At 44.6% G+C, this 22,500-nt stretch overlaps 1 protein-coding gene across 8 annotated transcripts in view; it reads right to left on the bottom strand.

Annotated features, from left to right (window-relative positions):
• LOC147022139 (transcription activator GLI2.L-like) overlaps positions 1 to 22,500 on the bottom strand; it is a 312,620-nt gene that overhangs the window by 130,331 nt on the left and 159,789 nt on the right. For 6 of the 8 annotated variants that reach the window (XM_085892759.1, XM_085892757.1, XM_085892752.1 and 3 more), the window contains exon 3: positions 11,382 to 11,657. In XM_085892759.1, the coding sequence (XP_085748885.1) occupies positions 11,382 to 11,657 (276 nt within the window). Of the gene's footprint in view, positions 1 to 11,381; positions 11,658 to 14,984; positions 15,280 to 22,500 lie in introns of those variants that run through there. The other 2 variants (XM_085892760.1, XM_085892754.1) reach the window with 2 other exon arrangements.

Below are 22,500 nucleotides of genomic sequence, written 5' to 3'. Positions count from 1 at the left end.
ATAAGGCACGAGCAAAAGTACCCGTCGCCTTGCTGACAGATTTAATCAAAAGACAACATGTTTTAGTTCACAAAAACTCTGATCTATTCACTCGATAATTTGCCCGAGTTCATCTTCCATCTGCTTGGAATTCAGCTGAGATCATTTTCATATCTTCATCAACTACCCTTGCTTATACGTACATGAAATCAGATTTGAAATGTCATATACATGCATGAAATCATTCAGATTTCATATTCATATATATTTGACATGAGGAAAAAATCATTTCCACTTCACTGTGGACCTCTGTGTTGTTTGCTTTGGTTTGAACCTCCGCTTGAAATGAATGAAATGAAACATTTTGTACAAGACATCATTTGATGTCACGACGTCAACCGACATGCCCCTGACCACATGAAGTCTTTGCTTACTCTAACTTTGACCGAAACCTCAAGACCATTTGACCTCAATATCTAATCTGTAGATATTGAAACTTCCGGTTCCAGTTCTTGAACAACGGTGGTGGTTCTTCTTCAGGGTCTCTGCCAACTTTCTCATAGATAAGTTTTCCGGTCATTTTTGTCATGTTTTTCCTGTTATTTTGTTATATCTGTGATTACTGTGCATTTCTAGTTCGGTCTTGTGTTAAAACTTGTGCTAATTGTGGAGTTTTCGACGTCTTTTCATACTGGGTTTACTTGAGGCCGACCCTTCTTCCCTTTCATGTGCAGGATCATGTTTATTGTATTTTCTCCTCATTACCATGAGTTTTTATTTTCTCCACATGTCCCTCCACCCTCCTTCTATCGCTCTCAACTATACCCTCTGTTTTATGTCTTACAATATAAAAAATACAACAACAAAAACCTTTTCCCTCCTCACATTATACCCCACGTAACCATGTGATTTCCTGCATCGACTCTTCTTCCTCCTTCTTCTGCCGATCTACCATCTTCTACTTTAGAGGACCCACATACACCGTACACTTTCACAATTTTTCTACAACCTTTCCTTCACCTAATCTTACCTAATCTTTAAGAAAAAAAAATACATATATATATATATATATATATATATATATTTATTATTTTAACTTCTCACCTAACAGCTCCCATAACCATGAGTTTCTCTATCCCCTCTTCTTCTTCTTCTTCCTGTAACTTTCACGAACCTATCAGCTTCCTTCTACTTTAGCTGACCCAAATTTACCATACCCTTCACGATATTTCTTCAACCTTTCCTTTTCCTAATCTTACCCAAATTTAATGAAAATCCCTGCTGACGATCTCAAAGTTAAGTTTCCGGTCGTTATCTGTCCCGTTTTAACTGTGTATTTTCTCACCTACATGTTACTGTGTGTTCCCAGTTCGGTTTTGTTTCAAAAATCGTACTATTTTGTAAGATTTCGTCGAACTTGTCTTACTGGGTGCTTGAGGCCTATCCTTGAGCCTTGAGGCCAACCCTTTGTTCCCCTCGGTGTACGATCGTGTTTATTTGTTTTTTTCTCCCCATTATTGTCAATTTCTATCTTTCCCACTTTCTTAACGTCCCCCATCCCAACTAATCACTCCATTTCTTATCTAACAAAAAAAAAAAAACAACCCGCTACCTTTCTCTGATTCTTCTTCTTCTTCTTCTTCTTCTTCTTCTTCTTCATCACCTCTTCTTCTTCCTCCTCTTCTTCTTCCTCCATTTTTTCGACAACACTTCCATGACCTAATCGGTTGAAAACTCTCAAACATTAATAATAACAACAAAAACTATCTCTTATAATGCTTCATCTTCCTCTTTCACACAGGTGGTACTCTTTACTGTATCAGAATGCACTACTCTTCTGCTATTTAAACAGACTGCTCTCAATTCGACCTTTCCTTCATACTTTGCCTAAAAAATCCAACTGTTACAGCGTTTCTTCTCTCCATTCTCTGAATTCGCCTTTATTGCATCCCTCAAGAAATGTGTTTAATCGCATAACTGACCTAAAACTTTGAAAAAAACCCCAGTTTGCTATGAATGTTCGCTTTCCATCAACCATTCTTTTTTTCCAACTTCAGAGCCAACTCACTCCTCTCACCCCTCACTCTCAAAGCAACCATCCCACTCTTCTCCCTCCAAGCCTCCCTCTCACCTCTCTCATAAACTCCCCCCTCACCTTTCTCCCACCATTCATCCTTCCCAAAGTTGCCCCCCCTCCCATCCACAAAGCTGCCTCCTTCCACTGCCCTCTCACCTCCATCTCTTCACTCCACCTGCTCAAATGCTCCAGTGCATTCGTCGCCCTCCCTTGTCCCCTCTCTCCCCCAGCACCACAGAGCCTTTTCTCCTCCTCATTCAGCCCCCCCGAGCTATTCTGCAACCCCCCACACTCTTTCAACAACACTCCTTACCTCCCCCCCTCATCCCTTGTCCTTCCTCCCCCTCCCCCCACTCCCTGCACCAAAAGCCTCCTCCCCTACCTCTTCATTAAAAGTATGGACCTCAAATATCCGGGGCCTTCGCTCAAACCTTTCAGATCTTTTCATACAGGTTGCTACTGACAAACCAGACATAATCTGCCTAACAGAAACTTTCCTCTCCCAAGACGTATCTGACTCCCAAGTATCTCTCCCTGGTTACTCCCTCCTCCGGTTTGACAGACCTGAGCCTTGCCCTGGTGGAGGAGTTGCTCTCTTCATCAAAGACTCTATTCCTCACTCTCCATGCACTGCCCTCACTCCCCCACACCCCCAGGAATACCTCTGGCTATGGCTTCCCCTCAACTCCCACCTCATGTTTATATGTGTACTGTACCATCAACCAAACAGTGATGACTCTATCTAACCTCACTATCTGAAAACATGGACCAACTTCTATCTTCTCATCCAAACTCTCTCTTCCTCACATGTGGTGACTTCAATTGTCATCATGCCAGTTGGCTAGGTGTGGGTACCCCTCTTACCTGTCATGGCACCTCAGCAAAAGCTTTCTGTGAATAATTGGGACTGACTCAATCGGTCAACTTCCCTACCCGGATCTCAACCAATGGTACTCCATCTCTTCTGGATCTGATTTTGACAAATTTCCCTGACAATACCTGCTGCTCTTACTCCGCTCTAATCGGTTCTTCTGACCACGTCCTTGTCAAAGTGGACATCTCTCTGGCTATTATCAGAGAACCACCTCACCACCGTCGAGTCTGGCATTTCACTCAAGCCGACTGGCAGGGTCTCCAAGCAGCCCTCAAACTTATAGACTGGTCTCCTATCTCTACTTTCTCCAACATCAACTCATCCTGGGAATTCTTTCAAAGAAACTTGCTCTCCCTCATGCACAGATTTATCCCCTCTCGTCTTCAGTTGTCCTACCCTTCCTCCCGCCCTTGGTTCACTGAAGCTTGTGGTGAGGCAGTTGTCCTGAAACAACTTGCCTTTGCCTCATGGAAAGCAAACCCAACTGAGGGCAATCTCAGTTCCTTCCATAAAGCTCGGAACAAGTGTGTATCTACCCTCAGGAGAGCAAGAAAACAACATCTTTCTCATCTCAAGTCTGAACTCTCAAACCTCTCTCCCTCCTCGAAATCCTGGTGGCATCTAATCAAATCTGTTTCTGGTGGATGTTCCCCCTCCATCCCCTCCCTTACCTCAAATGGCAGCACTGCTGACACTGCACGTGAAAAAGCTGAATGCCTAAACTCGGTGTTTGCAGCTAAATCTTGTGTCCAAAACCCATCACTTTCTCTACCCACCTGACCCAATCGCACCCAACTGTCCCTGGACTCTGTGTCTTTTTCTCCTGACAAGGTGGAGAGCTTGCTGTCAAACCTTGACTCAGATTCTGCAACCGGTCCAGACGACATCAGCCCACGTGTCCTCAAAGCCTGCTCTTCTGCTCTTGCTCACCCTCTCTCTGTTCTATTCACCCTATCATTTGCTCAAGGCCATCTGCCATCTGCTTGGAAATCAGCAAACATCACACTGCCCTGCACAAAAAGGTGCAAAAACAGATCCCTGCAACAACAGACCAATCAGCCTTCCCCCAATCATCATCAAGGTTATGGAATCCATCATCGTTTCAGACATCAAATCCTTCCTCTTCTCCAATGGCTTGATTTCCGATCAATTTGGTTTCAGACCAGGTCACTCTACCCTGGATATGCTGCTTCTGCTCTCCCAACAATGGATGGAAGCCCTCAATGCCAGACATGAAATCCAAGCTGTATCCCTGGATATATCATGTGCTTTTGACACAGTCTGGCACCCTGCCCTACTCACCAAACTCTCTTCCTATGGTATCCAAGGCCATCTCCACTCATGGCTCGCAGACTTCCTCTCCTGTCGTAGTCATCGTGTGGCCCTAAATGGAGTTCTTTCATCCCCCCTTCCTGTCCAGGCTGGAGTTCCTCAAGGTAGCGTTCTGGGCCCTGTTTTTTCTGGCTTTCATCAATGATCTCTCCGACTCTCTGGAAAATCCTCTATCTCTTTGCTGATGACTCCACCCTCTGCCGTACCATCGGTCATCCCTCAGACTGGCAAGCAGCAGCTTCTTCGCTCACTGCTGATCTGGATAAAATCACAAACTGGTCCAACACGTGGAACATGTCTTTCAATCCGGACAAATCTCACACTCTCACTATGTCTCTTCGAAAGAGCCGTTTAGAAACCCCCCCCCCCCGCCATCCACTTTCTCAACAATCCTCTGGAAGAAGTCCTTTCTTTCAAGCTTCTGGGTCTCACTATCTGCCATGACCTTTCGTGGGAAAGCCACATTTCAAACCTCGCCTCCAAAGCCAGTCGCCGACTAGGAATCCTCCGTCGTGCAAGGTACTTCCAAGGCCCACCTGAGCTCCTGACCACTTACAAAGCTTTTGTCCGCAGCCTGATGGAGTACTGCTCTCCCCTCTGGGCTGGTGCTCCTGCCTCCCACCTTTCTCGGCTTCACGCTGTAGAAACCAAGGCATTTCGGATCATTGGCTTCTCCCGCAATGAAGCTGAGTCTTTGGGCCTCTCACTCAATCACCGCAGGTTGGTCGGTAGTCTTTCTGTCTTCTACCGTCTCCTCTCCAGCATCGCCCCCCCCCCCCAGCTCTCTCTGTGATTTGTCCCCACCACATTTCCGCAGGGCGCTCAAGGTCCGCCAACATCCCCTTTCTGGCAAAACTACCAAAATCACGAATCACTGCTCACCTTCACTCTTTCATTCCTCTTTTTCCCCGCCTTTCGAATAAACTCCCTCACTCTATTCATTCCCATTCTTCCCTCCAGGCCTTCAAAACAGCTGTTCACCACCACCTTTTATCATCCCTCATCCAAATCCTCGATCTTTTCTACCCCCGATAATCCACCCAAGCCCACCTCCTTCAAATTCCCTGCTTTCCATCCTGAAAGTCCCTGTAATGTCCATCTTCTATTCTCCATGTTCCCTGTCCCATCCCTCTCCCTTCCACAGATCTCCAAATGTCTCTGTTCCCCACTATTTTGTCCTTCCCACTCCCTCCCCTCCTGTCTCATGCCCCCCTTGATGTGCGTTCTGTGTTAGCTCTACACGAGCCTCGACAAGGTTTACAAAAAAAAAAAAAAAACGGCTCTTAAAATGTTACAGCTTCCTCTTTCACACGTGTGGTTCTCCGTATTGTACCATAATGCACGACTCTTCTTCTTCTTCTTCTTCTTCAAAAGAATGTTTTCAATTCGACCTTTCCTTCATCCTGTGTCTAAAAAGTCCAACTGTTACAACGTTTCTTTTCTCCATTCTCTTAATTCTCCTTCATTGCATCCCTCACGCAATGTCGTTAATCGCATATCTGACTTTAAAATTTGAAAACTCCCAGTGTGTAATGTATGTTCGTGTTCCATCAATCATCCCTTCTTTCCAACTTCAGTGCCAATTCACCCCTCCTCCTTACATCTACCTCCTCCTAACCCCTCACCTGTTATACCCTCCCCTTACCCCTACCATCTTGCCCCACATCGTACCTCCACCCTTGGCACCTCTTCAATGTCTTCTGCTTTAGCTTCAGCTCCTCCTCTGATGTCCCAAACTATGTGGTGTTCTAACATCTGTGGGCTCCATTCTAACCGAACATATATCTCCCTCTCTCAATCGGTATATTCCTCAACATTTCAAACATGCTGATTCTTCTAACACCTCCCGCTCTTCCAAACACCTCAAATATTGTACCTCCCCCTGCCTGCTCCCTTCTTCACCATACCACTACCAAGTCTCATCCTTCCCCTCTCCCACCTCTCCAATTACAATCCTGCACCTTGGCTGTGCCTGCTCTCATCATCTCCCCTCACTCTCAAAGCTTCCCTCTAACCCCTCCCTATAAAAGCAATGTTCACACTCTTCCCCCTCCAAGCTTCCCTCTCACCTTTCTCAAAAACTCCCCCCCCCCACCTCACCCTTCTCCCTCAACTGTCCCCTCTCACCCTTCTCCCTCAAATCTCTCCACTCACCCCCTTCTCAATATTGCCCCCCATTCACATCTGCAAAGCTGCCTCCTTCCCCTGCCCTCTCTCTTCCATATCATCATTCTACCTCCTCCAATCTTCATCTTCCCTCTGCCCCCCTCTATTATTACTCCCCACTGTACCTCAACCCATCACCACCGAGCCTTTTCTACTCCTCATCCGGCCCTCTCCCCTAGCTCTTCTGCAATTCTGCACACTCTTTCAACAACTCTCCTTACCCATCCCTCCCCTCCCCTCCCCTATACCCAAAGCCTCCTCTCCTCCCTCTTCTTTAACAATTAGGACCTGAAAGTCCCTGTAGTGTCAATCTTGTTTACCTGTGTACCCTGCCACATCCCTCTTCTTTCCACAGATCTCCTCATGTCTCTGTTCCCCACTGTTTTGGCCTTCCCTCTCCTGCCCCTGTTGTCCGTTCTGTGTGTTAGCTCTCATACGAGCCTCAACATTGTGTACAAAAATAAATAAATAAATATGTATCATGGTACATGTACTTCGTTTCGTTAATCCTTACCTCAATAGCACCATTTTTACCTGACATGACCTCTGACCTTTCAACTCTTGATGCTAAAATCTAATCAGTTCATCTTTGCATCATAATGTATACTTATATCAAATTTGGTCAAAATCCCATCACTGGTTCACAAGTTATTGTGGTAACAGGATGTTACCTAACATAACCTCTGACCTTTGACCTCTTGACCCAAAAATCTACGCATTTCATCTTTACATCATTATGCATACTTGTACTAAGTTTGATTTAAATCCCTTCAGCTGCTCTCAAGTATCACGTTTTTACCTGACATGACCTTTGACCTCTTGATTCTGAAATCTAATCAATTCATCTTTGCATCATTATATATTTGTACCAAGTTTGGTCAAAATCACATCAATGGTACACAAGTTCGCGCAGTAACAGAATTTTAACCTACCGGGACCTCTCACTTTTGACCTTTGACCTCTTGACTCCATTATATAATCAGTTCAACCTTACATTATTAAACATTTTTGTACCAAGTTTGCCTTTGATCCCTTCAGCCATTCTTAAGTTATCACAGTCACGAAAAACCTATTGATCAAAAGGTATCACGAAAGGACGGATACACAGACGAATGAACAGTCAGATGAACAACCTGAAAACATAATGCCTCCAGTGACTTCATCAGCAGAGGCATAACCAGAGTTGGTGTCAAAGCCACCGAATGCTCGCCTGTTTATACATTTATCGTTTTTAAAAGACGAGTCTAATAATTAATATTTTTTTATAATTCTCTAACAATTTTTTTTTTTTTGGGGGGGGGGTGGTTGGAAATCACTTAAAGCATGTGGAAATGCAAAAAAAAAAAAAAAAAATAATTCCCTAACTTTTTTTGGGGGGGGGGACCAAGTCCAAAATCTAATGGCATGATCCTTGGACCATACCTAACCCCCCCCCACCAAATCCTAATCACTTAAAACATGTAGAAATGCAAAAAAAAGAAATCGAAATTGTTGAAAAAAAAGTTGCAAAAACATTTTTTTTCTCTCACAATTTTTTTTTTGGGGGGGAGGGGGGTTGGAAATCACTTAAGACATGTAGAAATGCAAAAAAAAGAAATCGAAATTTTGTTGAAAAAAAAGTTGCAAAAATTTTTTTTCTCCAACAAATTTTTTTGGGGGTGGGGGGTTGGAAATCACTTAAAACATGTGGAAATGCAAAAAAAAAAATTCTCTAACATTTTTTTTTGGGGGGGGGGGATCAAGTCTAAAATCTAATGGCATGATCCTTGGACCATACCTAACCCCCCACCAAGTTTTGTCGAAATCCGTGGAGGAGTTTTTCTGTAATACAAAAAATTTAACATTTTCACGCTCACGCTCACGCTCACGCCGGGGGTATCGCGATAGCTCTCTGTTCTTCGAACAGGCGAGCTAAAAATGGGAATTACGCATTCTCATTTAGATTCCATCATCACCATAATGCAAAATTATCAACTTGTTTAAACTTCCTTACAAAAGAAGAAGATGATTTGTAATACTGGATACCACTGGGTGACGGTATACGATACACATTTACATCGAGAGAATTGGGGTCTTCTCTCCAACCTGAAACCCCTCTTCCAGATATGTTACCCCATCAGAAACAATACTTGAGGTACTCTTCGGCAACATACAAAACTTGGTTGGATTTGGTTCAGTAGTTTTGTAATCTTTGAAGCATATATCAACAAACAAACACAAATTGAGCTTCATATCTTTTTATGGAGAGTATATACTGTATTATAACTAGAACAGAATGTTGTAGATCGCATAGTCTCACCTCGCAGGCTCATTCTGAACAAAAATACCATCGTTTACTGAACACGCTACTATTATGGCACACAGCTATTATGGTACATATACCCGTATTATCCATGCACCCTACTATATCACATACATTGCCATTATCCGTAGCTTTATTGATTACTTGTAAAACCTGCTCGCGGCAGCAAGTCATGATATTATCCTCTCTGGGGTATATACATTACAGTAGATCTCGGCTTGGGTTTGTTAGTCTGTGGGGTACACAAATAGCATATAATTCCTCAAGGACATTGAGTTTCTTCGCTTTCAGGTGAGTTTTAAACAGCAGTAGCGACTGTTTAAAAATGTAATCATATATGTTTGAAGTATATAGTATTTTTTACTTCTGGTAGGATTGCCCCACAAAATGCCATGATAAGCTATCCATACACGTTAACACGGTGTTTTATCCAGGGAGGAAATATCCCTTGAGTAGGGGGGATATTATAGGTATTAATATTGTTTTGTAATAACATTAGTATAATGCTATTATCATTGGTGTTGTTATTACTTTTGTTATTAGAAGCGGCCTGGGAAAAACACCACAATTAGCTATCTTAACATGGATATACACCTTCACGCAAATTTCGCCCAAGGTGGAAAACCCCCTGAGGGAGGGGGGCAAATTAAGTTGCTGCAACCTCCATCGTGTGACCCTTAGTCCTCCTGTCACGCTTGGTTAAGATTGGATAAGTAACGACCGAATGTATCGTGGTCAGACAAACAGACAGATATACACCGAGTTGCATATTTTATGATGATTGATTGATTATTATGAGATTTAACGACCACTTCTGTGCACATTAAGACTAAATTGCACCACTAAAGGTGAATATGAAAAAAAGAAAAGAAATCAAACTATATTCCCCATGGCTCGTCGTTCATATGTATGAATTTTCGAATTGATCCTTTAAGCGGTTCTGGAGAAGATGATTTTTTTTAACGTTTTTATGTTCAATCCAGTATGGTCACCAGACCATGTGACTGATGATTTCAAAAATTTAATTCTTCATTCACATCAGATAGTCGATCAGATACTGTGGAGGACATTTCAGATTTTGTCAAATAAGGATTTCGATTCAACCAAATGTGGCTGGACTACCACTTCACCGATGGCATGATTGTTATCACCCTATACGCCACCTGGGAAGTTGATAACATATGTCAAGTTTCAATTTTTATCGTTGAGTGGTTTCGGAGAAGAAGGTGTCAAATTTTTCCTTTCATCCAATATGGCTGCCATAGCATGCGACATATGACTTCAGAGTTATCAATAAAATATTCTCCATGGGGAGTCCCTCCTTTGTTTAATGTTTTGCATCCATCAGACAAGTGGTTACAGAGAAAAAAATATTTAAAGTGAAAATATATCGACTTGGACACACACAGACACATAGACAGACAGACAGGGGCATTACAATAGTCTCACAACCCCTTTGGGAGGACACACACACACACACACACACACACACACACACACACACACACACACACACACACACACACACACACACGTATGGATACACAATTATATATTTGAAATCTTGGACTTGAGTATCTCGTACAGAGAAATGTTTGGTGCCTCACAAATCCATGTTGACTACCCAGCAGTTTTAATATCTATTATCCTTAGTTATTTGACCATCTCTCTGATTTGTTTACCTACTCCTGATTACTTGATCGATATATTGCAATTCCCTTTGAAATATTTATACTCAGTGGTCTTCGTGGCCAAAAATAATGACACCGGTTTTTTCCCACCTCTTTACAACCATAAAGACCACCCCCCCTCCCCCTCTCCATTCTTCCCAACCTCTAAGCAAGCCTACTCTGCCCTCTCCCATTGTTAGTGGCACAGACGCTTCTGAACTTACAATTCACAGCTGAGAAAACAAGTTTTATGCACCGTAGGCATCCCACTGTTCATGCAGCACCTGTGCCTTCAGTGAAGCACTGATCGATCCTTACACTGCAATCAATGACTTTTGAAGTAAAGAACTGTGATGCTCCAAAATAAAAATAAAAACACCAGCTACCACCGTATGGATTTGAAAGAACCTTGGCTGTGAGATAAGGTGATCTCAAAAGTAGTTTGAAAATATTAACTGCATTAGCTATTGAAGCTAACTTCCTTCCTATAGGGAGAAGTTGACAAAAAAAGAATCAGATGATATCAGGAATTCACCATTACCATTACCATTATTGTCCATCCATCCATCGGGACCATACTCTGTGCAGAGCGTTGGTGCTGCCGAAGCAGTCTCCTTGGCTATTGGGTACAATCCTGGACGGGTCACCACTCCGACACAGGATACCAGCATGCCGGCACTCATTTTGCCGACCTCGGAAGGATGACAGGCAGAGTCAACCTTACCATTACCATTATCATTATTTTCCTCCATTATTTTTTCCTCTTCTTATTTTTATCTGTAGCCCTCCACATTTCGTGTCTCTCAGCCTTGTTTAGGGTGAATTTCAATAATAATAAAAACAATCTCAACAATAGTGGCATTCTGTAAAGGAGGACAGCTAAGTGTGACTCTTAATAACAAGGTGTCAATGCCTATTCGCAGCTTTTGGCAACTAGTTCCGAGAGACCAGAAAGAATGTTATCCAACAATCCCAGCTCACCATACGGTGAGTTGAAGCATCCATTGCGAGGATCCAAAGGGTAGGTGGAAGCTCTTATCAAGCCATTCACAATTGCTCCATGGCAATCTCCATTAGACATGTTCACTGCAGAGCGAACAATTCTTGGACCCATGAGACCCTTCTTTTCAGCTGTAACAGGTGGCACAAGGTGGTCGTTGGCTGAAATGGTGGACTCCTCAGGTATTTGTCCCAAGCTGGGCATGGTAAGAGCATTTCGACGTTCTCGGCTGTAACTTGGACTTGGCCTATCATCTTCTGGAGAAACAAGGATGGGGTGCGAGAGTAAAGGAGAGGCAGGGAGGAAAACCATCAGCACATAAAAGTCTAAAAAACACCTTTCCTGCTTGTCAAGTCACAGGTCAGCACCCATTATTTTTGGCTGTACATTATTATTTGATCAGATGATTCGTATGGTGGTTCTGTCTCACCACTCTTGGCTTCCTGTCTAAAAGTAGTGTTGAACAGCCGATTCAAGTAAAAAAGTGAATGACCAACAACAGAAATGGCAAATTAACAGAACTGTTGGTTCTTTGAGTGCTGATAAAGGCACAGATGCATTTCAGACATAGCTTAAACACTTGGCCTGAACCTCACTCACAGGTGAATAGATGAAGCTGCAGCCAATCAAATCCATGACCAATTTACAATCCAACGATGAAGAATAGCTGTTGGCTCATGCCCTGAAAGGTGTTAGCCTATCATAATAATACTTTCATGAGCTGGCAATTGGTGGATGAAAGAAAGGAGTTGTGTTAGCACTGATCACAACCACAAAATATTCAACAACCATCGTTTTGGGTACTCAGCATTATAATCCTGACAGTCTGGTTCCAATAACCACCACCTCCAGGAATATGTCTGCTAATTATTCCACATCCTCACTAAATGCACGACCTTTGCAAAGTAATATTGTTTGTGTCACCACTCTGGCCTACCAAACATGCCGATACCACCAGAGAAAGAACCACACCATCATTGGCATTGCATTACAGATCCTTGCCTATCAAGTGCACAACATCATCAATTCTTTCAAAACATATTTACAAAGGTTAAGGTCAATGGAGAATAGACAAACCAACAAATATGATGGAAATTGGAATGAGTAGAAGGGTTGTGGGGATAAGGGGGTGATGGTGGGGAAGGGGTGGTGATATGGCATAAACCCAATGAACAAATTACTCACAATTTTTTTCTCACTATTTCTTTCTTTCTATGTTTTCTACAGTGAAAGATGACCTTAAACAAGGTGATTCAACATTAACCTGTGATTTTTTTTTGGGATAAATGTAAAAGAGACAGGTTGGTGAGAATTTGTGTAGTGGTGATGGCAACTGGTAACTCCTTTGTAGTGACATCCCAGCTATATAAAGCCTTTTAGGAAATTCTAATTTGGTGAGGAACAATGTGTCCCATGCCATGGGACAGAGTTTAATAATCCCACAATAATTACCCGTGTTTAACAGTTAAATTTGAGCAATTAATTGTATGAGTGTGCAAGATATTGCAGGAGAATTCTGTATCGATATTGGAAAAGTGGAAGCTATAATTTCATTCCCACCTGAAATTAATCAAGCAACTGCCAGGTAGGTTCGAAACAAACTCTCATTTGATCGAAAAGAAGTTGGGATGGAGAATGCACGATAACCACACCCCTGCCCTCCCTCATGCCGATAATACACTATTTGATTTCCATTTTCTGACGACTGAAGGAATATCTGAGGAGTGACCTCAAGTTTCGAAAGATGAGGATATGAGAGAAGACACATCTGAAAACGGCTGTGTGGCTGCTCTAAAGATTTGTATGCCTCTGATGCAATGAGCCATTGCCACACTTTTGACAACCTTAATATCGTATCGTAAGCATGACAAAGAAATCAGGGAGCAGCCAGTTTACTTTACCGTGAATTACAAGGACATTAGGATACAATTAGAGAAACCAACACAGTATATGACATTTGAACCTGGGATTCCAGTATCATTAAAGATGACACTTCCGTGTAAAAACCAAACAAGACAAAATATGTGATGCTTTGGGAGATGTGGGTTTTCCCGGAGCATCACAGAGTGTCGGGGTGGGGAGGGGGGGGGGAGAGGGAGGACGGTGTCAAGTGACACCATATTCATCTTCATGTGTGAAAACTTCACCATGACAGGACAAATTCACCACTTCACCTTTCGGTTGAATAAATCCAAAAAAGGCAAAGGTGCGATTTAAGTAATTAATTCGAAGCTATGAGAGAGCATGTCTGAAAAGGAGGAAGCAGGAAGTTCTACGAGGGATTTGTAAAATTTGGAGGGAGCTAAATAGCAACACTTTCATTGACTGAGCTGTCGGATGCCACCGATAAAAAAAACTTGCACAATGGAAGCTGCTCGATTTGCTCTCAAGGCAAAATCGCTGTCATTCACAGAGTCACTTTTTTAGGGTGGGGGTCAGACAAAGTGTCACCAAGCATCACAGTGGGAGGTGGGAGAGAGCGTGTCAAAAACAGGCAAAAAAAAAAAAGTCACCTATTTTGTGTACAGCCCCGAAGCGGTATGGGAGATGACATAAAATAGCAATGAGCTGCCAGCTTTATGGAGTACAGAGGAAAAAAAAAATAAAGAAAAGGGCAAGCTCAGACGATTCTGGAGACGAGAGAAAAATGCATAAAACATGGAAAGTGGTATCGATGAAATATAAAAGGGAAACAAATAATGAGTTACTGAATGAATGAGTATGACCGAGCGGGACATGAGAGGGGCAAAGAGAAGAGAAGCATGCTACAGATATATTGTGAAGTCCCATCCTCACAAACCATGCAATATTTAAATCACTCTTCAAAATGGAATCAACTCACTGGTGAAAAAAAAAACCCCAAATAATATCATACGACCAGTTGGTTGGCACCTGCTTTATGGTACAGACGTTGATTCCCATAAAAGCTCTGTTTTTAGCTTGTTTATTGTTGTTAACCACGCTGGCCAACAGCTCCACTGAAATGGCGAAATACAACTGGCTCCTATTCCATCCCTTGGTGTTTCTGTTCTCCCTCTACTTTAACCCCCTCATCTCCTCTCCCATCCCCCCACCCCCACCGCCAACCCTCTCCTCCACACACACTCTTGCTCTTCTATTCTGCCAAACAGCTTTTCTTCCTCTCTTTGCAGCTTCGAGCCCTGATCAGCATTCTGCGGCCTTTGTCCGAACCTCAGCATCGACACTCTATTGGCCATTTTCAAGCATGAAGCGCTATGGAACATGATGGTAATGGTTTTAAAATGCCGTTTTTATTGTTACCTTGCCCAAGGAAAACCAATGGGGGCTAGAGCAAAAGCGAGAGACACAAAGCACTCGCCCGATAGGGGAGTGAAGATAAAGAGAACGAGAATGCGACAAGCAAATGGCGATAAGGCACTCAGGAGAAAAAAATGTATGTGCAGTGAGAGATTACGGGAAAAGGAACATGTGCAAAGGCGAGGAACTACGAGAAGAAATAGCCTCCAAAAGTCCTTTAGTTAAGTCAGAACAAACGGCTTGACAAATGTTCAGAAGCGCATGAGAACGAGGGTCAACAGTGAAGCTGAATAGAGAGAGCAAACCCGAACAAGAGGCCGGCAAACTATGGCATAAGGCGTTGGCTCGAGTGCGGCGTGCTACTCCTCAGGCAAACCCCCTCATCGTAGGGGCCGATGATGTCCGGTGCGGAGGTCAAAATTACGCCCCGCACAGTGGCATCGGAGGTTGCCATGCATTTGCGAACGAGGACCCGGAAAACACTCCTGTTTACCTTCCAATTAAGAAATGGTCGAAATAATAATAAACACAGAAATTAAATCGCAATCTCATTGGCAGCCCTTTCATTCTGTTCCCACTCATTATTTTTATCTCCATTTCCTCTACTCCATTCCTTCGCCCTCCCCCTTTCCCCCCATGTCCACTTTAGCCCTTCTCTCCACTGCCACCTCGGGCTTGCCAGCACCCCATGCTGGCTACGCACAAAGGCACGACGGAGGAGTAAGAGCAGGCCTCAATAGCGCCGAGCTCACGCATGAGAAGCCAGCAAAAGCTTCTCAAAGGCTATAGGATTCTAAAGGGAGATTCCAGAATTGTATTTTCCCCTTTTGGTACCAGGAATGTTTCATAAGTCCAAGATTGCTTCGGCTTTGCCAAGAAGAAGATTACATTTTAAAAGCTGAACCTTATGAAAAGTCTTCAAAAAGATTGTGTTAAATTTTTTTTACAAACGCTGCACACCGATCAAATAACAATGATAACAATGAAACCCCCTCCATTTTCCTTCAAAATACATCACGAATGGCCGACTGAAACTCATGCAGATATGCTTACTCGCAATGAAAGTTTAAAAGTTGGCTCAGAACTTGATATGAAGACCAGAGTCGAGTGATATATTTTTCACTCGAACATTTATTTTTCAACCTGATCAAAAGCCATTTCTTTTCCTTTTTTTTTTCTTGGAGTCTATTCTCTTTGAGAATTGTAATTGCAAACTCCCCTTTGTTTCTATTGTCCTTTCTCTAAGGTCAATCGAAATTGTCCCTTCTCGTTCTCTGGCAGCCCATTGGACTCGAAATCTGCACGCCTCTTGCCCACAAGGTCAAATGCACCCTGGGTATTTTCTATCATGGACGGCACAGATCCGTTTCGCATGCGGGGTCGATGCATCTCACGGTTATATACAATGTGCACCTCCATTTTGTACATGCGTTCATGGTTCACACTTAACTTTTGCCAGCGTGAGAAGGGCAGAATCCTTCCACTGAACCCCCGAGGCTGATGAGTTACCACTCGAACAGCTCTGTCTGTGCATTAACGTCACGCACCCCACAACCCGTGCATTCACTTAATTCTTGCCCTCCTTTCCTTGCGCCTCCCACTCAATAAAAAACAGCAAAAAAGATTGTCCATCATAATTCAACAAAATGTTTCTTTTTACATCTTCTCATGTCTAAATGTGTTTCCACTGGAATAACTCGTATCACTGTATGCCCCCTGTGGCTGACCGTTCGCTGTCTCTTTCATTGGTGTGTATTCATTCATCTGCCCAAACTCTGTTCATATGCGAGGCCTGCACCGAGAAGCACACACGTTCATTAACTTAGCTCAGTTGGAATCAGCGTCTTCCATTCTTGTGAAAAGAACAAGACCAGGAGAAGAGTATGAGTGGAATGAGAGCAGTGAACCAGTAGGTAACATCTTCTCATGAGGAGATGATCAGAACAAAGACATCAAATTGGAAAACATAACAAATACAGTGATTTGTGCAAATAAACAACTACTTGATGCATTGGTCTCCTGATAACCGAGAGATAAAATGGTCACGACATGCACAGATAGCAGGCTTCATTGGAAAGGTTAGCAGAGAGTTAATTTCTTGGTTGCCGGATATACAACTTTAATTGTGATCGTTTTGTGAGGGGTCAATTCAAGAACGAGCAGCAGATATTCGTTGATACATGGCAAACTTAATGGTGATACTTAATTGATTTTTGCTGTTTTTGAATGCTCTTTGCGAACAACTATCTATTGCACCAATTTAGAAGTTTGTACTCAAGCAGACATAAGCCATGCCAGAGAAACTCAGCTTGCAGCCATCAAGTTTTTCCAAGCAAGCATTCCTTCTGGGTCACCCGGCACAGCAACTGGATTCAAAACGTTCTCCCGCTGAGAGTGGAGGGTGGAAGGTGGGGGGGGGGGAGATTAGGGGAGGAGGACCAAGCTGAAGAAGGAAGTAAAGAGGGAGAGGGAAGAAGAAGTGAAGAGGTAAATGCCTTTTAAAGAGACTTCAAATCTATGAATCATACATCATATGTTAACGATGCCTATTGAATAATTTTCGGCCTTGTTATTTTTTTCCAAAAAGTATATAATTTTGCGCATACTTTGTAAAAAGATGCAGGATTGCATTGGAAGAACATATGAGAAAATGCAAAAGTTCAACAAAAAAGACAGGAGTAAGGTTGGGAGAAAAAAAGCAGGAGAGAGGCTTGGAAGAGGGAGTATGGAAAAATGTAAACTGTTGAGAGGGATTGAACATAGACATAGATTTCACAGTCTGGCCAGATGTATTGTTAGTTGTGATCGATTGCTATGAGTCATTTTCACTGTGTATTCTATTCCGTGGACGTCCTTTAATGTCTTGCTTGATGGCTTATTATTATTTCATCTCAAGCTTTCTACCATCTCTGGACTCCACCCTGCCATCCTTATACATACTCAATTGTTCTTTTCCTCCCACACCCCACCAAAACACCCCCACCCCCACCCCCATCCAGCCTCCCAACCATAACCATTCCCCCTCCATCCCTCCAACTCCCACACTATAAACATAAACCTCAGTCACACATCTCATACATGGACACGTATGATTATGCTGAATTTAAACATGTCAGTGGTATTATTCTCTCGTGAGCCACAAAGCATCAATTAGGATCGTAACACATATTTAATAAACCGAGAAAAACATTGTGCAGTTACTCGTTTCTCGTTGCCTATGGCCTTTCAAAAAGGCAGATAATAAGCACCCAAGGTTGAAATGAACAGTGCTTGTGCGTGTCAACAAATAACTATCTACTACACAATGCGGAAAAAGAGCGAGATTGCTGAAGTAACAATAACGCACAACTTGCTCACATGACTGTGGTTATGTCTTTTCACTTGCCAGCACTTTTAACACCGACAAACAAAAATAATGTGGAATGGGGAAAAAAATAATTTACTCTCCACCACCAGATTAACCCAACAAATGAAAATTCCAGACTAGAAAATCCTTTATTCACGATCATTAACAGACGAGGCCAGAAGAAACTGTTCGGTTACCAACAAACAAATCAGTTGGTTTGGAGAGTTTTCTTTTGAGTCTTTTATTACAATCAGGCATTTCCCCCTCACCCCCCCCCTCTTGTCAGGTCAGGTTCGATCTGTGACCTGCTACAGGTACCATGTAAACCTGTACTAACCTGTTCCATGGTCGGGTTGTCGGCGACTAAACCGTCTCCCCCACCAGGTTTTCTGGTGAGGAGGGTGTTTGGATATGGACACCCAGCAGGATTAAAAACAAAACCTGTCAAAGGGCGGAGGAGCTCCTTGTGAGCCAACGGCCATCCATATCTAGTGCCCAACTGTGTCTGCGGACGTCCTCCTGCAGTTGGGTTACTTCTTATTAGGAGGTTGGTGGCAGGATTTGCACTCCAGCCACCGTAAAACGCTTCATTCCGCAAAACGCAAAAACGCAAAAAAATCTGAAAACCCACTCCGTGGGAGTACCTCCTGTGCAGCTTCCCTTCGCAGGGCAGCTCACCGGATGATGGGATTGGGGCAAAGCCTTCGGGACCCCCAATCTTTGATAGGAGGGAAACCACAGGGTAACATCCCTGGGTCAGATTGCGGGAGAGTGTGTCGGAGTGGTGCTGAGGTGTCGTCCACCAGACGGCGGTCTCCTTGGGTTAACCTGAGGCGGTCCCTTCGGGTGGGTGCCTGGAATGTCCTATCCCTAAGAGAGGATGATCACCTGTCTCTGTTATCATCTGAGCTCAAGCGTTTGGACATCGGGATTGCAGCTCTCTCTGAGGTTCGGAGACCGGATTGCGGCGAGATAATGGTGGGTGGTTACACCTACTATTGGTCTGGTCGCTCTGATGGTTACCATACCCAAGGAGTTGCTGTAGCTGTGTCCAATAAGCTGACCCCAATGATAATTGAGGTAACACCGGTCAACGAGCGTATTATGAGATTAAGGATTCGTCACTCCTTAGGTGTCATTTTCCTGGTCTCTATTTATGCTCCGACTGAGGCGAGTGATCTTACCGTGAAGGATGCATTCTACGCCACACTCGAGTCTGTGGTTGATCAGTGCCCCAGACGAGATACACTTCTAGTCTTAGGGGATTTCAATGCATCGACTGGAACTGATAGGGATGGTTATGAGGTGTGTGTTGGTCCCCATGGGTCAGGAACTATGAACCAGAATAGCACTAAGTTCCTTGACTTTGCAAGAAGTCATGGACTTAGGGTGGCTGGTTCATGGTTTCAGCGCCCGCAAGCTCATCGCTGGACTTGGTATTCCAACGCTGGCGGTGTGGCAAAGGAGATTGACCATGTCCTCATTGACGGTCGTTGGAGGATGATCCAGAACTGCAGGGTCTACCGGAGTGCTCAGTTCCTCAATACTGACCACAGGCTTGTTGTAGCAACTCTAAAGCTGCACCTTAAATCCTGGAGAATGGTACCATCCCAGCCTAGGCTGGATGTTGCCAAGCTCAGGGATGAGAGAGTAGCTGAGGAGTTTGCGAACAGGCTGAGTGGACACTTGGGGGGTCTGGGTGCTTTGGGGGTCCTGAAGAGTTGTGGAGCACCTTCAAGACCACCGTCCTTGATGTTGCCGGTGGATGCCTTGGAGTTCACCGCAGGGCAAAGAAGAATTTTGTCTCTCAAGGGACACTGGATACCATTGACCAGAGTCGCAGGGCCAGGCTGAATGGCAGAGCTGAGCTGTTCAGGGAGCTGAGGCGTAAAACTGTACGTGCACTGAGGGTGGACAAGGAGGCCTATGTGCGAGGAATCTGTGAGGGGGTAGAGCATCACCTGTGGACAGGTGATTCTCGTCCCGCTTACAGGGGAATTCGCGCATTACGTTCATCCAAGCCCATCCCTCGGAGCACTGCAGTTCGAGCAGAGAGTGGTAGGCTCTTGACAGAGGAGTCTGAAGTGAAGGCCCGCTGGGCCGGTTACTTTGAGCGGTTGTACCAGGCTGATCCCCCAGCTGTCGAGTTGGACGTCAAGGGTGTTACAATCCCTGTTGCTGACCCTCGAATCAACTGTGGTCCACCATCGCTTGTGGAAACACGGGCTGCGGTGAACCAGTTGAAACGGGGCAAAGCTCCAGGGATCTGTGGCATCCATGCTGAACTTCTCAAGGCTGGTGGAAATGCTGCACTCGCGTCGTTGCATGCAGTTTTGTGCTCTGCCTGGAACACAGGCATCATCCCAACTGACTGGAAGAGGGGCCTTGTTGTCCCTCTCTGGAAAGGGAAGGGTGATCGCCAAGACTGCAACAACTACCGAGGGGTGACGCTGCTCTCAGTGCCGGGCAAGGTCTTTGCTCGGATAATTCTTGATAGGGTTCGCCACCATCTGCTTGAGCACCAGCGTCCAGAGCAGTCAGGCTTTACACCAAAGAGGTCAACGATTGACCGTATCCTTGCTCTTCGTGTCCTCACTGAACGCAGACGAGAGTTTCGGCAGGGGCTGCTTGCAGCCTATGTTGATCTCTGTAAAGCGTTTGATTCAGTGAATCGGGATGTCCTCTGGAGGATTCTTGGTCTTCGTGGGGTGCCACTGAAACTGATCGATCTGATGTCTGAACTCTACTCTGGTACTGAGAGTGCTGTGAAGTGTGGTGGTACCGCCTCTGACTTATTTCCAGTTGTTACTGGAGTTCGTCAGGGATGTGTACTTGCTCCCACACTTTTCAGCACTTGTATGGACTGGATTTTTGGGAGGATGTCGGAGAGATCAAGTTGCGGTGCATCGTTTGGCAATGTCAAGATCTCGGACCTTGATTTTGCAGATGATGCAGTCATCTTTGCGGAGACTTTAGACATCCTCTTGGGGGCCCTCGAGGTGCTGAATGAGGAGTCGGAGCCGTTGGGATTACGGATTTCTTGGGTCAAAACAAAGATCCAGGCTTTCGGTGACATCTTGGATGCTGCTGTCCTGTCTGTGTCTGTTTGTGGTGAGGATGTTGAGGTCGTGGATAGATTCACTTACCTTGGCAGTGATATTCATGTCTCCGCAGGTTGTGAGCCGGAGGTCAATAGACGTCTGGGTCGGGCCTGGGGAGTCATGGATTCACTGGATCATGGGGTGTGGCGCTGCCGGTACCTGTGCGGGAGGACGAAAGTCCGAGTCTTCAGGTCCTTGGTACTTTCAGTCTTGCTCTATGGGTGCGAGACTTGGACTTTGACCAAGGATCTGAGACGGAGACTTAATTCCTTTGGTACCAGGTCTCTTCGGAGAATCCTTGGCTATCGCTGGTCGGATTTTGTGTCCAACGAGCGGTTGCTGAGAGAGACTCGGATGAGATTTGTTACCTGCATAGTCCGTGAGCGTCAGCTGCGGCTGTATGGACATGTGGCTCGTTTTCCTGACGCTGATCCTGCTCACCAGATTCTCTCAGCGAGGGAGTCTCATGAGTGGAGGAGGCCAGTGGGCCGACCACGTGCCTCATGGTTGCAGCAGGTTGACCATCATCTCAAGGAGATGGGGATGGGCCTGGCATCTGCCTGGGGGATGGCCAGACGGAGGCCCCCGGAGTACCGGCGGAAAGTGGACGCAGCGACGCGCTGTTCTGGCACATGCTCCCATACCTGACCTGACCTGACCCCCCCCCAGCCATCCAGGTAATGACAAACAAACACACAATGTTTAAACACCTTTTGCCATTACTGTTTTGATAACTTCCACATTGTGAATGTCCTTCTTTTATTGTTCTTGAGCTGTCTCTGTCTGTGTCTCTGTGTCTCTGTGTCTCTGTGTCTCTGTGTCTCTGTCTCTGTCTCTGTCTCTGTCTCTGGCTCTGGCTCTGGCTCTGGCTCTGGCTCTGGCTCTGTCTCTGTCTCTGTGTCTGTGTCTGTGTCTGTGTCTGTGTCTGTGTCTGTGTCTGTGTCTGTGTCTGTGTCTGTGTCTGTGTCTGTGTCTGTGTCTGTGTCTGTGTCTGTGTCTGTGTCTGTGTCTGTGTCTGTGTCTGTGTCTGTGTCTGTGTCTGTGTCTGTGTCTGTGTCTGTGTCTGTGCCTGTGTCTGTGTCTGTGTCTGTGTCTCTGTCTCTGTCTCTGTCTCTGTCTCTGTCTCTGTCTCTGTCTCTCTCTCTCTCTCTCTCTCTCTCTCTCTCTCTCTCTCTCTCTCTCTCACTCTCTCTCTCTCTCTCCCCCTGATGCATGTTACTGCTTATGTATGATAAGGATATGTTATGGTATATCTTCACCAGGATACAAAAATGTACAAGAGAACATATAGTTACAGGAAGAGGCCATATGATCCATCCTACCTGCACTTTACCCACACACCATTAACTCAACGTATTGATTCACTTATCTCAT

The sequence above is a fragment of the Eptatretus burgeri genome, chromosome 8, assembly GCF_056783735.1.
Source record: "Eptatretus burgeri isolate ZD-2024b chromosome 8, Ebu_testis_v1, whole genome shotgun sequence".
NCBI classification, from domain to species: Eukaryota; Metazoa; Chordata; class Myxini; order Myxiniformes; family Myxinidae; genus Eptatretus; species Eptatretus burgeri.
Note: the sequence above shows the minus strand (reverse complement) of the source record. Positions and strands in the feature narration are given on the sequence as shown.